The 21,836-nt window shown below is 42.1% G+C and overlaps 1 protein-coding gene across 1 annotated transcript in view; it reads left to right on the top strand.

Annotated features, from left to right (window-relative positions):
• The window catches only part of HELB (DNA helicase B), a 26,338-nt gene extending 4,502 nt beyond the window's left edge, over positions 1-21,836 (top strand). Inside the window, exons 3-13 of the mRNA XM_075600334.1 lie at positions 77-291; positions 2,624-3,484; positions 4,236-4,419; positions 5,944-6,085; positions 6,423-6,547; positions 11,558-11,642; positions 12,588-12,647; positions 13,960-14,137; positions 17,101-17,235; positions 18,228-18,794; positions 19,564-21,836. Coding sequence (XP_075456449.1) covers positions 77-291; positions 2,624-3,484; positions 4,236-4,419; positions 5,944-6,085; positions 6,423-6,547; positions 11,558-11,642; positions 12,588-12,647; positions 13,960-14,137; positions 17,101-17,235; positions 18,228-18,794; positions 19,564-19,656 — 2,645 coding nt within the window. The 3' untranslated portion in view covers positions 19,657-21,836. The remainder of the gene's footprint in view (positions 1-76; positions 292-2,623; positions 3,485-4,235; positions 4,420-5,943; positions 6,086-6,422; positions 6,548-11,557; positions 11,643-12,587; positions 12,648-13,959; positions 14,138-17,100; positions 17,236-18,227; positions 18,795-19,563) is intronic.

The following is a 21,836-nucleotide window of genomic DNA, read 5'->3' as shown; positions in this document are numbered from 1 at the left end:
AGACCAACCTCCTTTGTAGTTGTCTGTGAGCTCGGTGATGTTTATGTGTAATTGTGTTGATTATCATTGATTATAGATACTGGCCGTCTTGTTATGCAAGCTCTGCAGTTACCTCTCGTACTGAAATACCTGCCTAAACTTTTACCACGTTATGTGAAAAGCCTCCTAATGCCGGACAGGACAAGGGCCAGGAAGGGACGTCATGACCGCAGGAACATTTCGACACCTATCACTTTGGCACGTATTGAGCACATATTAGATTCTGAGCCCTGGAAACTTGGATTTGGTTCAGTAAGTAACACAGATATTTATTTTTCCTTCTAGCTTTATTAAAAGGATATTTCTACAGTAACAATTTCATCATACAAGGTTGATGGTGGTTAATTTGTGCCGAGAACACACACTGCATGGTCATGTTGAATTATTTTATATAATAGAAGTAGAACTCGTGAAACATTAAAGAAGTGTTTACAGTCAATAGTATGAGTGAGTGAGGTGTTATAATTAAAGTGAAGAAATTGTAAAGTACCTAATTAGAAGTAAAGGTATTCGCCTGTATTATGGCCCAAGTAAACTATGGAAATTACATGAACGGACTGCCGAGCAGCTGTCTAAAAAGTCAGTGGTAACTTATTAATAATAGACCTTCTGACAGTTGCAAACAGATGACTCTAATGCAGGGGTTCCCAACCTTTTTTACACTGTGAACCCCCTGCTAGAAAATAATTGTTCTCCACACCCTTAATTAGTCCTATTGCCTGCTCGCCAAAATATTGCTATCCTTATGCTTGATCCTGGTCTGTATAGTGTCCTGAGTTTTTATGGCGGAACCGCGCGCCTAGTAAGTTCCCAAACCGCACCTCTATGCGGCAGTGCAGATGTTAAACATGTCAATCACGCCAGCAGCTTCCAAAGGGATGCCCCAGAATGCTTTGCAGTGGCTGATGCAATGCACCGTGGGGTGCCAATTTGGAAGCTCCCTCGATAATTGACCACCGTACCGCCCACATGAGGTGCAGTTTGGGTTATTACGAAGCATATCGTCCCCCCATGGGCTTGGAATCTCGCTATAATATCGCCTGGGATCCATCATTGCATGTTTTTGTTTTGTCAGTCTCCTTGAACACACCTCACGATCCACCTGTTGGGAATCCCTGTGCTAGTAGATCAATTTAGTTTTGGCAATATTTGTGATATTTCATTTCTTAACATACCTACTAATGAGCATGTGCTTTAGTTTGATACTACATTTGTGTGGATATGTTTCTTGGTATAATTTATAAAATAATCAGCAGAAAAACAGCATGTGTTTTATATGTAATGTTGAGGTGAAGAGGTTTTTAATGGTGGAGGCTCACCTAGGACTACAGTGAACTAATGTCAGTGATATGATTTTAATACCACACTCCCGGTTACTTCTTCTTTTTTTTTAAATAGGTTTGATGCAGGGTGTCTCCAGAGCTGAACCGTGTTGATTTTAGCTCTGGGGGCCCCTTGCTTTTCAAGATACTTACTTCAGAAGGGGGTGCTAGTAGCAGCTCCTGCTGTCTGGGCTATTTTGGGCTAACATAATGGCTGCTGCTTAAATGTCCCGTGGGGCAATGGGAAGTGACGTCATCCCTTGCGACGTCCTATTGGCCCATGTGGCGCGGGACATGTAAACAGCAGAGCGATACCAGCATCTCCACAGAGGTAAGTATTTTGGGAAACTGGGTCACCAGAGCTGAAATCCGTGTGGTTCCTGCTTCAAACCTATAAAAAGGTTGTGTTAAAAGGCCGAGTAATGTGGCAGGTAGGACGTCCATGTTAAAATGGATGAAAAGTAAAGCGTCACACAGTGCTCATTTGCCTGTCATTACCCAGAATCCCTGGCTGCAGTGGAAGAATTGTTTGTTAAGCGATAATGCCGAGAAATGCAAATGTACCCACAAGTGGTATTTTTATTTACTGTACATTTAGTAGTTTTGTTTTGCCACGGTAACAGCTGATGAGAGAAAAATAATAAATAGATGAAAATGTAACAAAAATGAAACTTTTGGAGGAGATTGCTGCTTTAAAGGGAACCAAACCATCTTAAGTACTGCATTTGTTTTAAAAATTTCAAAGAACAATTTGGAGAGACAAAAATGAAATTAGGAGGGTTATTTATCTTGTCTCTTCCACCCTCTAAGAAAGTAATCAAATTCCTTGTCATTGCACCAGCTAGCAAATTGGAATGAGGGCGACGGTATTTAATATGCAGTTAAACAGGGGAACTTAAAACACAGGCCAAGTCTTCAAGTCTTAACATTTCAAGTACTCATGATCATGATCTGTTTTTAAAGAAGTGACATTCAGGTGTGTGTGTGTGTGTGTGTTATGGGTATTCCAATGGCTTTATTAACATGAACATATTAATGCCTACTGCACAAGGGAAGCAATTTTCCAAGCTGCTTCACCAGTATTTGGGCCAGCAATTGAGAAGATGGTTATTGTTGGTATTCTTTCAGAGGATATTTATCAGTGGCCTTAGGTAGCAAACCAATTTTGTATTCTATGCAATCATTTGACTTTTTATTATATGCATTTTGAGTGTCTAACAGCCCTAATTAAAAAAACTATCTTTTATTTCTGGTTTATTCAGATAGTTTATGAAGAACTGCATTTTATTCGCTGTGAAGCAACTTGGACAAACTTTCTCCAATGTGCACCTCTACTTGAGAAGATCCCTGAGTTGCAGACACATGCATTAATTATTTACAATGTCCTGAAGCAGAAGTGCATGGAACTAGGAGACACGTATGTAGAAATAGAGGCACTCACTAGTGCAGTTTCTGGTGACATGTCCGTGGTGCATGCATGGGACGCACTTAAGTTTTTAAAAGATAGTAAAATTGTGGTGGGTGAAAGGCAGCGTGTTTTCCTACCAAATCTTCAACGATACGAAAAAGACATTGCAGAGTATATCCACAAACTTATAATGAGAGAGCCTTGGAAATTAGACATTGATGTAGATGAGGGGCTTGGAGATGCGCAGTGTCGCACAGGAAGAGAACAAGAGGAAAAGGCTGACGCGAGTAACACTAGACCAGTGGAAGACATCCATGCTGATCTTTCCAATGACTGTGACCACATGTTACAAATCTCTGATGACCCAGCTACCACAGAACAGGCTCCTTCAACAAAATTGGATCCAGATCAGTTAAAAGCTGCCAAAATGATCTGTTCCAATCCTGTGACCATCATAAGTGGGAAAGGTGGATGTGGGAAGACTACAGTTGTTAGCCTGGTAGTCAAACATTTGATGGGGAAGGAGAAGGATGAAGTGGAGGAGGCTTGTAAAGCTTTTGAGAATGACCTTGATGTATCGAATGAATGGAAATCTGACCAAATGTCTTTCAAAGAAAGCAGTAGTTCTTTAAGGATTTTACTTACGGCGCCCACCGGAAAAGCCGCTTCACTTTTAAAGAAGAAAACCAACCTTTCTGCTGCTACCTTACATCAGGTACAAATTCCACTTGCAGTTCACTCCGTTTTTACTCCTGATTAGTCTCTTTATTTAGTTTCAAATATATTGTAAATGGGACCTAATAAATGTCTTTAATTAATTTTTATAATTTCTCTTGTTTGAGCCGGTAGAGAGAAGTAAATTGTTAAGCAGCATAAATACTACATAGCATCAAAAACTTTCAATAAATTGGTGCAAGTAATTATATTTTTATTCACTTACGGTCATGATCGTGAAAATGTGCATGTTTAGTGAGTAAAAAAGACAGATGTGACAATGACAACCTGCATTATAAACATGTACTGTAGGTAATGTTTCTACCCAAAAGTTCAATTTGCGAATCGCTGCCATATAGAGCCATCAATTGAAATATATATACACACCACACGCATAGTTTTACGTCAATTCTAACACAATTTTTTTTTTTTTTTTTCTGCTTAAAAATAAAAATGCTGCAGCCCTTTTGATTTGCTACAGTTTCTGAAGCACAGTTTAGGAGACAGGACTTGTAAGTCCATTCTCTGCCCCTTCTCAGTCTTCCCCTCGCCTATTACCACCTGACTATCAGGCCTATAGAGGGAACTGATGCACTGCAAAAAACGGACGTTCCATTGCCGTGACGGGGGAGCCGTGCCGCTTCTCTCACCAGCGCCGGGGAAGGTAGTCCGACCATTATCTCACATTTCTTCCATATGCAGTACATCAGCAATGTTACAATTTGTGTACTCTCTTGTTGCGCTTTGTGTAGGTTACATGCAGCTATGATCATTGGAAGCAAAAGCAAGAAGAAGCTGAACATCCAACAGAGTGGAAGTTTTCCAAAGTGGAAGTGCTGGTTGTAGATGAAGGAAGTTTAGTGTCGGTTCATATTTTCAGCTCCGCTTTGAAGTTGCTATATGACTATGGCAAGCTGGCTAAGCTAATCATTCTCGGTATGTGTAATGTAATGGACTTGATGTATATAATATGTTTTTAGAAGAAAAAATACACTATTAGCAGGGTTTGAATTAAGCAGTAGGACCGGTTCTGGTAGCTGTTGGGTTATTACATCATGTATTATAAAAGTTAACAAAGGCCTGGGTAATAACTTGCTATTTGTATAGTGCCTTGAATATCTAAGTATATTTAACTTTATCTAAGTATATATAAGTGCTTTAGCTATACAAAGTCGTGGCCGTTATTTGCCATCTAGAGTGCTGGCAACACATTCCTAGCTCTCACCAGAATACTTGTCTGGGACAACAATATGATCCCAGGAGTAATGCTTGCTACAGTGACCCACAGAAAAAGGCAACAATGTTAGGAGATGTCAGTTTTCTATTGCTGATACCACGGCCATATTAATTTTGTAACGGAAGCGACAAAGTAGAACTACGTGGCACCCATCATATCTAGTGCTAGTTATGGGGGATTGCTACAGTGTGTGTTTATTTCCTTCCCCCCCCCCACACCAATCTTACCTAAATTGGGGGACCCCCATAGTTGATGGGTGGACCCTGACATCCAGGGTCCCACTGGTTGACGGTTGGCAAGCCGGGGATTGACTGATGGCCAACCATGCAAGCTGGAGAAACAATATAGCCACTGAGGTTAGGGCTTGCTCCAGCCGCCGGTAAGAAAGCTGTTCCAATTGCGGTAGTAAGCGTAGTCTAAAAAGGTAAGGAACTTTTGTCAAATGTTGTTTGTGTTACTCATAAAATAGCATTGTTTGTAATTTTAAACTGACTATTTTTTAGAGTACTGTATTATTATTTATATATATATACTGTATGTGTATATATATATATATATATATATATATATATATATATATATAATTTATTATTATTATTATTATTATTATTTTTTTTTTGAAGATTTATGGCATATTTACTAAGCAGTCTTCTATCACATTCCGGCACTGGGAAACCCCTTACAGACCATTCAAGAAGACTGCGTAGTAAATATGGGCCTTTGGCACATGTAGAATCAGTCACCTAGTATTTCCTGGCAGCTAAATGCTTTGGATGGTTTTATGTCTCTGGGCACTAGGGAAGTTTGTATATCCAGCAATCTACAGAATTGTATTCTTATGTTTTTGTTAAGTAATTAAGCTAGAAGTAGGCATACCCATGAATGACTTGCACTGTATGTGTGTGACGAGCATGAATTTGAGAGAACCTTGGAAAATAACATCCATTTTATAGGACATTTTTTATAGGAATTTTGTTTAATGAAGTAGTTTTTGTGGGGCTACTCTGATGGGACTGTGGTGGTTTATATTGTTTTTTTTTTGTGATCTTCAAATTAAAAAAACAAATGTAGCCACTTTAACCTTTCACTTGCATTACTTCACTATGAACTTCTGAAGTATTTAACCTTTATAAAGGAAGCAGTATTTAAAATTTTGTGTAACGAATGCCATTAAAAAGCTGTGCACTGTACTATACTTCTTTACCTGTTTGTCTTCTTAACAGGGGATGTCCGACAGTTACCCAGTATCGAGCCGGGCAACTTGCTTGCTGATATATTTAAGTGTCTTAGTAACGTGAAGTGGGCCACCGAGCTAAGAACGAACCACAGATCAGAGTCGCAACTCATTGTCGACAACGCAACATGGTACGAAGTAGGAATGTTTTTCATGCAGGATAGTAGATCATTACTAGCATATTCGTGCTTGCAAAATCTGTTGTTTGATTACCTGAGCATTGTGTTAACTACCTGGAACGTTGTCGCAGACGGTGCAGCAAAGTATGACCTATGAAAGATGTTTGTGGGATATCACGCTACTTAAAGTTCAGTGACCGATTTGAAAGAAAACGGCTTCTTGTTTAAGATGATGAATGCAATTCCTGAGGTAGTTGCACACGTTTGTAAGGGCAGGTATGAAATGCAAGGTATGAAATGCACATGTATTCTTTTTGCTCTGACCCTTAAACATCTGTTTCTATTGAAGTATTTCGAAGCAAAACTTTGTTAAGTTTGATGCTGTGATAAATATCTGTACGGATAAGGAAATCGAAATGCCCACTGAAGATAAAAAATTCATCTTTGTTTCTCTGCCAGATGGAAGCGATCACGGTAAGATCATTAACATTTTATTAAGTAAAACGGTGTTGTAATTTGTTTTATGTTTGTACCCCGCCATTGTGTTACCTGCAAAGAATGTAATGATACGTGTCCCGGAATAAACTGCTTTACTGCAGCAGTGATGTTATTAAACTACCAAACTATGGATAAACGGGCTCTGCCTCCAAGTGGAATCCCATTTTAAAATGTTTTTTTTTCTTTGGGATATCTATTGACAAACTGTTTATCTTGTTCATTCTATACCTTCCTTTATTATGCTGTAGTATTTTAGAAATTAGACAATATATTCCTTGTATGGGCGAGTAGTATTGTGTCTTTTGCTTTGCGCTATGTGGTTTTTTTTTTTCCACAGTGCGGAATATTTTTAGCATACAGAGGATTCGTGAATGGGTTTTGAAATAAAGGTCTAAAAAAAATAAACTGGAGAAGAAAATGGATAATGTTGATTATCCTCTCTCCATTAAAATAGAAGTGATACTACCATAATCCGTTTGAGTACCAATGTACTGTTGCCAGATTTAGCATTCCCGTGGCTGCGAGCCCGCCAAATGTGTCCCGGACGGATTGAAGCGGCGGGAGGTCCCATTGAAAAGAATGGATCCCCACGGGCCCAGGTTATTTCCCCCATACAGCATATCTCACACACTTGCCACCATTGGATGTCTCCTCTAAGAAACAGTACAGTACTTTGGGGGATTGCTGTCTTTGAAATATGCTGTCAGTGTGAGGTGCAGCCTATTCAATCCCGTGTGAGGTGCAGCCTATTCAATCCCAGTCAAAGAAACGCTGCTATTTTTTAAGGTGTTTATTCTGAACTATCCCTTTTTCAAGCTGGGATAAACCAGTTACCAGGTTTTCTAAATGCAAGTGATCTTATCAAGATGCCTGCCACTTGCGTATGAAATAAATTGCCTCGGGAGTGGTTAGTTTAGGCTGCCTCTAGTCCCAGCACAGCACACAGGAACTTTCTGTGAAGATCCACAGAGAACTGGTGAACAGTGTGGAGGAAGGAAGAACCAGGCCAGGAGACAGGCTGGCAGACACTGCACTGTTTAGGTGACTGTCTAACATATGGGTCAGTTTTATTAGGGTAGGTAACCTTTTAAAGTAAATTAATAGTTTGTTTGGTTAGCGATTTTGCGAACCATAGCAGTGAGTTGACTTGGGTAAGAAAATGTACCTCATAAATCCTTCACAACTTGTACAGCAAGCATGTCAAACTCAAAGGCTAACACGGGCCAAATAAACAAGGTTTAAGTTTATGTGGGCCGCAAAAAAACAAAAACTTCAATTTTCATAGAAACGTAGGTTTATTTAGAAAAGTACAGTATAAAAAAAAAGAACGATAAAATTAATGTTTTCTTCCTGACACTTCTCTGACTCTCTCTCTCTCTCTCTCTCTGACTCTCACTCTCTCTCTCTCTCTGACTCTCACTCTCTCTCTCTCCCTGACCCACTCTCCCTCTCCCTGACCCACTCTCCCTGACCCACTCTCCCTCTCCCTGACCCACTCTCCCTCTCTCTGACCCACTCTCCCTGACCCACTCTCCCTCTCCCTGACCCACTCTCCCTCTCCCTGACCCACTCTCCCTCTCCCTGACCCACTCTCCCTGACCCACTCTCCCTCTCCCTGACCCACTCTCCCTGACCCACTCTCCCTCTCCCTGACCCACTCTCCCTCTCCCTGACCCACTCTCCCTCTCCCTGACTCCATAAACGATGTCAATCATCAGACTCCCAGATAAACATATACCATTTTTGTATTTTTAGAATATTTTTTTTATTTAATTCCTCCGTTCTCTCTGATACTTGCAATCCCGTGTAATTGTCCTGGTCTCCCTCTCCCTGACCCACTCTCCCTCTCCCTGACCCACTCTCCCTCTCCCTGACCCACTCTCCCTCTCCCTGACCCACTCTCCCTCTCCCTGACCCACTCTCCCTCTCCCTGACCTTCTCCCTGACCCTCTCCCCCTCTCCCTGACCCTCTCCCCCTCTACGACTCTCTCTCTCTGACACACACACACACACACTCTCAGACACACACACTCTCTCAGACACACACACCCACACTCTCTCAGATACACACTCTCTCTGACACACACACTCACTCTCAGACACACACACACTCTCTCTCAGACACACACACACACACACACTCTCAGACACACAGACACACACACTCTCTCAGACACACACATACACACACACACTCTCTCAGACACACACACACACTCTCTCAGACACACACACACACTCTCTCAGACACACACTCTCTCAGACACACACACACACACTCTCTCTCAGACACTCTCTCAGACACTCTCTCTCAGACACACTCTCTCTCTGACACTCTCTCTCTCTGACACTCTCTCTCTCAGGCACTCTCTCTCTCTCAGGCACTCTCTCTCTCTCAGACACTCTCTCTCTCTCAGGCACTCTCTCTCTCAGACACTCTCAGACACTCTCAGACACTCTCTCTCAGACACACTCGCTCTCTCAGACACACTCGCTCTCTCAGACACACTCGCTCTCTCTGACACACTCTCTCTCTGACACTCTCTCTCTCTGACACTCTCTCTCTCTCTGACACTCTCTCTCTCTCTCTGACACTCTCTCTCTCTCTCTGACACTCTCTCTCTCTCTGACACTCTCTCTCTCTCTCTGACACTCTCTCTCTCTCTCTCTCTGACACTCTCTCTCTCTCGGACACTCTCTCTGACACTCTCACTCTCTCAGACACACTCTCACACACACACACACACACACATACACTCAGACACTCAGACACACACACTCGGACACACACACACTCGGACACACACACTCGGACACACACACACTCGGACACACACACTCGGACACACACACTCGGACACACACACACTCGGACACACACACACTCGGACACACACACACTCGGACACACACACACTCGGACACACACACACTCGGACACACACACACTCGGACACACACACACTCGGACACACACACACTCGGACACACACACACACACTCGGACACACACACACACACTCGGACACACACACACACACTCGGACACACACACACACACACTCGGACACACACACACACACTCGGACACACACACACACACTCGGACACACACACACACACTCGGACACACACACACACACTCGGACACACACACACACTCGGACACACACACACACACTCGGACACACACACACACACTCGGACACACACACACTCGGACACACACACACTCGGACAGATACACACACACGGGAAATAGGAACGGGGGAGGAAATCGGAGCAGGAGGGCAAGGGGGAAGCAAGGCAGGCATGGAGCAGTAGTCACCTGACTTGCTCCATGCAGCAGGAAGAGGCGGGCCTCACTATGCAAGCTCGGATAGAGCTTGCTCCGAGCCAAAAAAAATTCTGGCAGCGTGTCAACACGCGCCAGCCAATCGGGAGAGGGGGGAGTTTTTTTTTTTCCTTAAATATTGGCGAGCTGGGCCGCAAATATGTTTGTTGTGGGCCGCCCGCGGGCCGCGAGTTTGACATGCTTGTTGTACAGCATCTACACTCGCTCTCAGACACACTCGCTCTCTCAGACACACTCGCTCTCTCTGACACACTCTCTCTCTGACACTCTCTCTCTCTGACACTCTCTCTCTCTCTGACACTCTCTCTCTCTCTCTGACACTCTCTCTCTCTCTCTGACACTCTCTCTCTCTCTGACACTCTCTCTCTCTCTCTCTCTGACACTCTCTCTCTCTCTCTCTGACACTCTCTCTCTCTCGGACACTCTCTCTGACACTCTCACTCTCACACACACACACACACATACACACATACACACATACACACATACACTCAGACTCTCGGACACACACACTCGGACACACACACACTCGGACACACACACACTCGGACACACACACACTCGGACACACACACACTCGGACACACACACACACACTCGGACACACACACACACACTCGGACACACACACACACACTCGGACACACACACACACACTCGGACACACACACACACACTCGGACACACACACACACACTCGGACACACACACACTCGGACACACACACACTCGGACACACACACACTCGGACACACACACACTCGGACACACACACACTCGGACACACACACACTCGGACACACACACACTCGGACACACACACACTCGGACACACACACACTCGGACACACACACACTCGGACACACACACACTCGGACACACACACACTCGGACACACACACACTCGGACACACACACACTCGGACACACACACACTCGGACACACACACACTCGGACACACACACACTCAGACACACACACACTCAGACACACACACACTCAGACACACACACACTCAGACACACACACACTCAGACAAATACACACACACGGGAAATAGGAACGGGGGAGGAAATCGGAGCAGGAGGGCAAGGGGGAAGCAAGGCAGGCATGGAGCAGTAGTCACCTGACTTGCTCCATGCAGCAGGAAGAGGCGGGCCTCACTATGCAAGCTCAGATAGAGCTTGCTCCGAGCCAAAAAAAATTCTGGCAGCGTGTCAACACGCGCCAGCCAATCGGGAGAGGGGGAGTTTTTTTTTTTCCTTAAATATTGGCGAGCTGGGCCGCAAATATGTTTGTTGTGGGCCGCCCGCGGGCCGCGAGTTTGACATGCTTGTTGTACAGCATCTACCGCATGTAAAAATGTAATGTTTTCTAACTAAAAACTTTAGGAATAAATCTTAAGCATTGCAAACTGGAGCAGTGTATTTACACTGTGTTTATACTGAAAGCCTGAGTAGAGATGTCTAATATAAAGCATGAGGCACGTTGGGGCTTATTCACAGAGCTGTTCTGCATGCTCAGCCCATTAAAGTGCAGAGAGCATGGTTTTGTGGATAAACCCATTTGCATTTCATACGCGCTGTTTGTTTGCATTTCTAAGACTTATTCTTTTTGTGTAATACTCAGGTTTGCACACCGCCATAACCACACTACTTGAAAAAGGACCTGGATTAAAGGATGATAAAAAATCACAGTTTATTGCATTCAGGAGGTAATGGCATATACTGAATAATTTGTTTCCAATCTACTTTATATGTACATACCAGGCAATGCTAACTCGGGTTGCTAGTTGGCCAAGTATACAGGTAGATAACTAAAGAATAGCATGGTAGGGATATTCTGACCCCTTGTTGCTATGTAACATAGGAATATTAACCTTGTGAGTTCAAGACAATCCTGCGTTGACTTAGCTTTTATAGCCATCGGGAGCTATCAGCATGAGTTTCCTGTCCAGTGTAATTTATAAACAAAGTCTTCACATGAGACTCTTCCATTTCAAATACTTCCACTCATACCCATTTCTCTATGTCTACTACTGCTCTGTGTGTTTTTCATAGAGCACTTATCTGCAGATTCCCAGAGGTAACGTTATTGACTTAACAAGTCCTCTCCTGTCCCTCTCCCCTCAAACCAATATTTCAGGGATGGACGTTACGCCAACTTTTGGTAACACATGCTTAACGTGAGAGCTGTTGTTTGAAGCTAATGTAAGGCAGTGCTAACTTAACATGGTGTTAAGCCTATGTCAGTGAGAGAAACGACCATTGTATTTGCATATCATTCTCTTTGTGGATATGCTTTAAACTTGGGGAACATAACATCCATTAATGATTTTGACGGACCTCTGTGGATCTGGGCCTTTGACTGAGGAGAAATAGTAACTCTGTCCTGATTATGGTTTCTGCCGTCATGACCCCAAAATGTTTGAAAACACAATGTACCCTAAAACATTTTTTATCACAGTTTTTTAAATGTTTTGTATAATACAAATGTAATCGCCCTACTACTAGAGAAAAATGTCAGCCATGTTTACACTTCCCAAAACCCTAAAATTATGAAGAGGTGTGTGACGTACTTCCTGCGAAATTTGTATAATTGTATATGCTCATACTTAAGAGGAATCTTAAATTGATGTAATTTTCTTATGTATATTTAGGGAAGACTGCAAGTTGATAAATGAACTCTGCTGTAAACACTACTCTAGACATACAACCAAGTAAGAGGATTCATTTTTTTTTACTGAAATGTGTTCCTTTTCATTCTAAGAAATGCTGTTTTCTTGTCTGAAGTGCCTTTGGATTCCTTGCTCTGCGAACGGTGCTGGAATGCATTGTAGCCCAGCACTCGGGTTTAACTTAAGCATGACCGTCATATGTGCTCACTGTTTTAACAGCCAGGTGTCAAACAATACAGAAATAGGGTGAATAGTTAAGACAACAAATATATCTGCAGTATTTATTAGTGGCTGCAAATGTTACTTTTCTTTGTGTCGTGATCTGGAGGACCAATTTTTGACATTCAAGGGGCTGTCCCACAGTGTACAGTAAATGTAAAAAAAAAGGGTTGCTGCGTTTTAAGTAAAACGTTTGTTTATATCCTTTCTAAAATGAGTATGGATCTGCTGAAATTCATGATTATAAGAAACATTGTTCTACAGTTATCTCTTTGAAAATGTACTTAGAATGTCATCAATTGACAAACCAAAAAAAAATGCTGATCAAGGAAGAAATGAGATACGCATTGTAAAATTCTTCCCTGGTATTTGGTGATCATGGAAATATTTTTTACATATTAAAAATGTTAAATATTTGTCTGTCTGTCTTTTTTATTTTTTTTAATTTAAAAGAAAAAGTGCCAGTTACCTACATTGCATTCACTGTCAGTTCCCTTTAATCCGTGGTGGAACTACCCCTTTAAAGACTCAACCTGTGGATTTAATAAAACGACAATGTTACAAAGTGAAGTATTCCTCAGAATGTGACCCCTGCTAGATGTTTACAGTGCGTTAGTAGTATATGAAATAATGCTCACATCATTTTTTTAATGGTATTTTCCCAGTGTGTACTGTACACCGAAATCACTTCCATGTTGACTGTAAATAAGGCACCCATGAGTGCATGTTCCACAGCTCCCCCAGTCACCTCATTGACACACGTCATATCTTTCATTGTCTGCACTGTAACCATTTATATGACGTGACAATGGGGTGATTGGAGCAGGTTTTTGGAATCTGTGGAAGACCTGCAGATTCACTCCTGGGTTCTTTGGCTGGGGTTCAACAAGCTCCATTGCGGGGTATCGCACGCCAAGTCCATGATAACGCCATATTGGGGTGCAATACCCTGCTTTGGCACTTGGTGAAGACTGGCTTGTCTGCTGTATCCTGTACGGTGGTGGGATTTCTCTCCCTCCCCCCCACCCCCCCTTTTTCTGTTGGTTTTATTCAAAGAATAGGTTTACCACCACCACCTCCACTTCAGGAACATCCATCACTTGGGATTTTGAATACAATGTATATTCTGTCCCAGGAATCATAAGAACAAATTTGAGTTCCAGTGTGAGGACAAGGTGTGTGTCACAAGAAACGCCTACATCAAAAACCTCATCACAAAAGTGAAGGATGACAAAGACAACCCTAAGAGACTCCCAGAGACTCCAGATAATGATGAAAGACTGTGCAATGGAGAAATATTCTTTATAACGGATGTAAGTACTGTATCACTATAATTTTGATTCCTGTAGCATCATTTTCTGCATGGCACTTAAAGTGGATCTTTATGGAAGTACATTAACACTTCTACTGCTAAAAAAAACAAAAAACATGACATTACTGTCATATGTAATGGCAACGTCTGCAGGAGTATATTTTTATACCTATGTAAAGGTGCATTCATGTGTCTTTTCTGATCCGTTTTAGAATTGTCAATACTCTTGCTTGGAATAAGCCCACCGAGAACCCAAGTGAATCAATGTCAGAGATGGGTTAAGTTTAAAATCTTGAGGGCTTGAAATAAAATAAATGTAAAATAAAACTACGGCAATACAAATGCTTAAAGCTGCAATCCAAGGAGGAAAAATTGGAACGAGGGAGAAGAGATGATAATTAGTTATTGTTGCCAGGGACCCTCAAGGAGAATCCAATATGGCCACTGCTTTTTGACATTGCAGCTTCCTATTGGCCTGCCTTTCTCGCAAGATTTAACCACCTATGTTTCCCCTGGAGGGAGCCTGTCATTGCTAACGTTAACGTAATTCTTTTGGGAACTGCCGTCCGCAGAGCTGAAAGTTGCATAGTTCAACGCCAGGGAAATCCTTGTTCCAATTCATGTTAAAAAAAAAAAAAGGCCTCTAAAAATTAATGTAGGATTGCATAATTTGTCGACTTCATTTACGGCTCTAAATATCTAGTTTTTTCTACAATTAAAATCCCATTCATGCACCCCCTCAACATATCATAAAATAATGTAGCCCACCTATTCTGTATGGTGAGAAGCAGCTTCAACTGCAAGATGCATCAACTTTGTGGAATTCTGTCCTAACCCCATATTGAGCAAGGTCATAGGAGGAGGGATCTGTCCTTACCATGTAAAATCTACATCTACATTGTCAAACATTTCCAAATAACTTTCAAAAGCTAGTCATTGAAAATGGGGAATTTGTTTCCCTTGGTGATTGATGGCGAGTTCCTGTAGATACTCTCTCTCTCTATTTATTTATTTTTTTTAAAGATATAGCGACTAGTTAAAACATAACAGCATTGATCAGGGAGGAATCTGACTGCCCTTTGGTGGTCAGGAAGGAATTAATGTTTTTCTCTTTCAGGCATAATTAGAAAATCTGTTCGTAGTGTGTGTGTACGTGCGTACGTGCGTACGTGCGTACGTGCGTACGTGCGTACACACAATCTACAGATCTGAATATGTCTAATCAATTATAGATATGACCAGTAACAATATTGTGCAGACAACAAACAATACACAGCTGGTGCAGCACTCAAAGTTCACCTTCCACTGGGGACAAGTTCAAATATCTATAAATAGTTCATGGAAGTGCACTGCTCACTAATGTACATATTAATAGCAGACAAATTCACATGGGACATAAGATGGACAAGACTAAAACAAGAGAACCAATAGTGCAATATGTTCCAAAAGTATAACATCTATTGTAAAGCATCCATTGGTCTCGCTCACAATTGTCACATTCTTTTGGGCCTGGTATGGTGGTCGGGGTCTTGCTTTCCAGCGGTCCTGCACGGGTTCCTGGGCTTTGTCGAGCTGCAGACTCGGCTACCCTGCAGTCCCGGTCAGCGGTGGATTACGTTGCACTGTCCTGCCGGGGAACACGCAGGTTTTCTGCTCTCTCGCGCTGAACGTGCACTCCTGTGATGTCAGTATGGACTGGAAACACCCTCCGGTCAATCCTGTACCTCTCCACTCCTACCTTTTTTTGCCAAATTATCACAGCCTCATGAGGAAACCGTGCCTCAGTCCTCCTCTTACTCCTTATAGTCTTTATCCTAATTGGAAGGCTTTCAGACAGGATCCATTCCCATTCCTGCTTCCCTGGACCTTCCTTAACGAGAGAAGTGCCTCTGATAAATCCTCTCTGGGTGTGTAGCGGAAGCTGGGGAGATCGCCCCAACCAAGCACTCTGATAAATCCCCTGGGGATTTTTCTCAGAGACACCTTCTTCTGTTAAGGTAAAGCATTTTTTGTTTGTCCCTCGTCTATGTTCCATGTGAGTTTCTGTCATTAATATGGTACATTAGTGAGGATCACACTTTCTTGAACTTTAATTGATAATTGGCAAATGTTGCACTGTGATTTTTGTTTGCCTCTATGTGCATTAATATAACTATATTTTGTATTTACTGGATGAGCATAGATTTAGCAGAGTTTATTGCTGCCGTTAACAAGTGAACGTTGCACGATGAATGATGCTCGTTACCATTTGTTCTGACGGAGCTGCTTCAAATCTCACATTGGATATGGCGCCAGCTGTAGCACACGGCGCCGCCTTAACAGGAGAAATAATGTCTGCTACTTCCGTATTTCTGCCAGTTCGTATTTAGCAACGGTTGGATTTGATGGAGAGGTCTCTTTCAACCTAAACTGTTTTGAGTCGTCATTAAAAAATATCACTTGAATGTTCATTCAAGTACTGTACTACAACTGAGGCACATATTTTGAATTTGTCATTATACACACTCACACCATAACTAAGTGTGGTGAAACCTATCCAATGCTTCATTTTGCAAAGCCAGTATAACCCACCCCACTAAGGTTGAAACGGCTGTCCGTGGGCGAGTTTACTGGCTATGCATCTTAACCCAGGCTGTGCTCAAAAGGTGTGAAATGCAGCAAGCATATGCTTATAGGGGACCATGTTATATGGTTTTGAAGCAAAAGGTGGCACTGTGTTCTCATTTGCATGTCATTTCCCAGAATCCCGTGCTGGGTGATAATGGTGAAAGGCAGGGTTGCAGACCTGTCTAACACATGCAAATGAGCATACAGTAATATTTACATTTGATATATAATATATTATTATTTTTAAACCTTTAGGAAATAATGCACTTAGAAAATAGCAAATGGGAGCGCTGCGCTAGTGCAATCGGTTTTCTTTTCCGCAGCCAGGGAGTTGGTTACTTTTCTGCTTTTTTACAGGATGTGGAAAAAGACGACAAGATTCGTGAATTAACTCTCTGTGATGTAGATCGGACATATACTCTGAATTACAAGGCCCTGCGTCGGGAATGTGATTTGAGGCATGCGTGGGCCAGAACTATTCACACTTTCCAAGTAAGGTTTTTATTTTTATATAAGGAGGCAACAATTGTTATTTTAACATACTTTGTAGTATTTTAGCTAACACCCAACATATACAATTCCACATGAAGGGTGGTCAGTGTGTACTTTTAATTGGCTACCATCTAGTACAGAGAAGCGCAAACTTTGAGCTGCCTGCTCTCGGACCCTCACTTTGTTTGGTGGCATCTAATGACACCGCCGGGTCACGTGACTCCGTTGCCATGGAGACGGCCGTGTGACGTCACTCTGCATGACACTTGCGTCATTTGACGCCGTGTTGCCATATCAACTCATCTTAGCAGCTCTTCAGACCCCCAGTTCGTGAGTTGCGGAGGCCCCGTGCTCTTATTAGAGGCATTTAAATTTAAATACCGGGGTATCTGCAACAGCCAACGCCCCCCACTTTGCACATCGCTCGTCTAGTAGATAGCCTGGCTCCAGAGCATTGTGCTCACTTTTACCATGATTGCATGGCCATGTATCCTCCCTCTGCCTGAATGGCTGAATAGCAGGAGTCCAAGAATATAATTTCTATTCTTTCATTTTGCATTGCAGAACAAATGCATTTTCTGTTTTGCTTTGCACCTGAAGTTCTCCTCGTCCTGATGCCCAACACAACTGATAAGATAATTGATAATTTCCCCACACCACTTGCTCGGTATTAGTGGCCTCAACAATGGTGCTAGTCTGCGCCATTAGTAGAGCCTCCTGAACTGTTCCCGGAGCCGTGGCTGAAACGGCTTAAAGATGCAGCAGCCAGCAAAATGGCTCACGGCTGTGGGATTATGTGACTTTGCATTTCCCCAATTAAGAAATCTCTTACTATTAGTCACAGCTTCTATAACTGCAAGATGGTAAAATATCTTGCCGGTCATTTCTAGATTCACGCTCATGGCTTACTGTACCAACACTGTCAGTAGTTCCTGTTGCATTTTGAATGTTGCTTATCTGAATATATTCTTGTTTTCTCCTACTTGTTTCAGGGTTCAGAAGAGGACACTGTTGTGTATGTACTGGGTACAGCAGGCAGGCAGGATTGGAAACATGTATACACCGCTGTAACACGAGGCCGCAAACGGTTGTATATAGTAGCCAGAAAAGATCAGCTGGACCAAGCAATTGCTAATAAGGCTCGTGATAGAAAAACCTGGCTGCAACAGCGTTTAAGAGAGAAACTCGCACAAAGCAGCAACTGTTCACCCCAGACTTCTTTCCCTTCTACACAGTTCAATGAGACACAGGTTCCCTGCACTTCTATGGCAGCAGGTCAGGTCTTTGATAGCACACAAGTTGTAAGCAGAAAGACATACTATGAACCTCAATCATCACCACGCGTTCCGAGTTTATTGGACACACAAGTAAATGTACAGTCTCTGTCTCAGCGAGATTGTGGTGATTGCACAGATGACATAATATCAGAGGCAACCATACCCAATGAACATAGTGGTTTTGACAACCATGCTCTGCTGTTCTCCTCTTCACAGAAGAGGCAGGGAGTCCTTGCAGCTTCTGAAACCCCTTTCAAGATATCTCGTGTTTGCACCTCCATGGTAAACAAACTATTAATTGTACAATGTTTCACACTTCTAATTAGTGAGTTAATTGATACATTTCAGGCATGTTATTTAATTACTAATATTGAATTTATGAAGCATTGCTAGTATTATTTTAAGTGTTTAGTGGAATATTTTTAATGCTCTTGAAATCCACAGATAAAATGTGGAATGAAAATAGATTTTTTTTTTTTTTTTCCTACCATGAAATAATGTATCTAACCTCATTACAGATACTTGTATTTGTGGAAAAATTAACTTTTTGTTCTGAAGGCAAATAGAAAATAAAGCTCACTGTACAGAACATTAATGGTGCGCTCCCTCTTAGGAGCAGAATGAACCCATCTAGGGGTTAGATCCACAGAGCTCCGTCAATGAGACGTTAACATCTCGTTATGTGCTAACGGAGATCTTCAAATATCACTAACGATGCGTTAAGTGCTGTTGTGTTACTATAACTGACGATAGTGCTAATGATATTCAAGCGGTACTCCCTTTAACCATGTCTATTGACAGAGCTCCATAATGTAACGTTAATTAAGTCATAGCTAAAGGTGGCACAACTCACATCCAGACCCTCAAATAGGTATTTTACAGAGTCTGAATAAGCAAGACCACAGTTAGTTATGATTTTAACTTCGTTGCCGTAACTGGAACTTTTTAGGTTGGGCTAAAGTTGTGAGTGGAGTACCTGCTGCTTTTAATGTTGAATTTGGTGTTTAATGTGATGTTTTATTATGGACTTGTTTCCATTTTGTTTTGGCAGGATGAGAAGACTTCTCCTCTGGGCTGCACAAGTCTACAAAACCTGAGTATCGACAGCCCTTTACCCAACAGAAAGCAGCTCTTCGAACCTTAGGCATTGAAACACTGCAATATATCACCACACCTCGAACCAACTATGCCCTCAGTTGTGTCAACTGAAAAACGCTTGTTCAAATTACTCAGCTGTAGCGGTTTACTACATCTCAGATCTTCAGATTAGTTTTTTTTAATGCCAAGTGTTAAAACCAAGCTGTGTCCCATTTTGAATGTGTGCTTGTTAATTCCTCTTATTGACACTTCCCCTAATTACAAACGGTGCACATGGACTAAATACTGGTTTACCTTGATGCACCATGCAAAATGGCACAAGAAAAACAAAGCCGCTCTGCACCAGTTTTTCTCCATAATTGCCTTGTTCTATGGACATTATTGTGTTGGAGTCCCTGGATCTGTGAAACGTTGACTCTGAACAGTGAGTTGCAGGGAACAGTATATAAAGCATATTGGGTCGGAGTATGAGGACACTGCCCTCCAGATATGGCTCCTTGCTCTCCATCTGCAGGGGACAGTGTTTTTAAGAATATATCAAGCAAAATTCCAAATATGATGATTCCTGGTCACATGTTTTAAAGTACCTCATTATTCCAGATATCAAAAGGGCTTCATTAATTACTGGAAGGTTATTAAATCCAGTGGTATAACTTTTATGGACCATGATTATAGTTTTATGGGTTAGTACAGAAATCTGTCAACCTGAAATATAAATTTGGTCTTCTACCCCTCGCTATACAATTTTTTTGTTCATGAAGATCTACACAACCCTTTTCCCGATTTCTAGAGTGATTGTGCTCTTGTGGTTCTGTAGTGCTTCACTGATTATCTGCTCTGGTTTTTGATTGCTTTCAAAACAACCCGTTCCTAAAAGCCTAATAGGACTACAGTTAAACTGAGAAACAGAAAATATTGTATATTTGCTTTTTCCATGTGTCCTAATTTACCTCACCATGCCCCATCGTGGTGATTGCAGTATGTTCATGTATTATGACATTAACATTGGAGGCTATTGTTGACATATCCCTGTCTAATCATCTCAAAACTGTTGTCTTAGACAGCAATAATAAAGTATAGTTGTCTTGACACTTGTGTATACTGATACACATCACATTTTAAATCCTTTCCCACAAAATTATTGCAATGCTGCTAAAACTAGAACAAATTCCTCAGCGCAAACCGCTCCTTAAATTATTATTATTACAAGTTATCACACGACCGTAGACACAAACTAATGTATTTGACCTACAGTTGAGCAGTGTTTTTCAACCATGAACCCTTAGGTTGCCATGCCCAGCAGCCCCTAGGCACAGCTGTTGCGTCCCCTCCTCCTTCTGAACCGCAGCGATGTTGCTATGGTAATGCGACTTAATGATGCACCGTCAGGTTGCCATGGCAATGCGACGCCGTGATGTCACGATGGCGACGTCTGTGGCGTCCATTGATGCTGCTGTTCAGGAGGGCGGCAGGTAAGGCGGCCGCAACAGCTAAATGACATCCCATCAGGCCAGAGAGCGTGGAAAAAGTATATGGGGACATTTTTGCTGTCCCAAAATGTTGGCAGCCTGTGCCTAATGGGAAATTCGTTACTGGGTTAGGGTTCCTCAAAATTTCACATATGGTTCCTTAACCCAAAAAGCTGGAAACCACTGACCAAGAGGATTATTACAATGGTTACAAGGTTATGTAATAGTTTACTTGCCTTTCTAGTTCTATTGCTTCGTAACATAAGGAACTTGACTTAAATCAGCAATACCCCATTATTTGTAATTTCTTTATATTTAGCATAACATTGATTAAAGGTTCACATGGAGTTAAACTACTATTTGCTCTGGTGACATCCCCCAGTTCCAAAGTGCTCCACCATTTTATTTAATGATTTCAATGTGCCAGAAAAGTAAAATTGAAAGGTGGCTGCCAAGGTTGTAAAATAGGAAGCTGTAATGTCATGATGTTGCAGCTTCCTATTGGACTATGGGAGTGAGGCTTAGATGGAGGCCATTTTAACTTCCTCAAAAGGGACCAGAAGCAGAACAGGCAAGTATGTCACAGCCTCAAAAGGGACATTGTGTACCCAACATCCCCGGCTTTTACCCAGGAATGAGGGGTATTTAAATGTCCCTACTGAGGCTAACTCAGAAGGGACGTTGATGATGAAGCGCAGCTTGATCGAAACATGTTGGTCTTCCTGTTATTGGCCAAATAAACTTTTTTATATTTGGA

Source organism: Ascaphus truei, chromosome 5, assembly GCF_040206685.1.
Source record: "Ascaphus truei isolate aAscTru1 chromosome 5, aAscTru1.hap1, whole genome shotgun sequence".
In the NCBI taxonomy this organism is placed as follows: Eukaryota; Metazoa; Chordata; class Amphibia; order Anura; family Ascaphidae; genus Ascaphus; species Ascaphus truei.
This window is presented reverse-complemented; position numbering and strand designations above follow the sequence as displayed.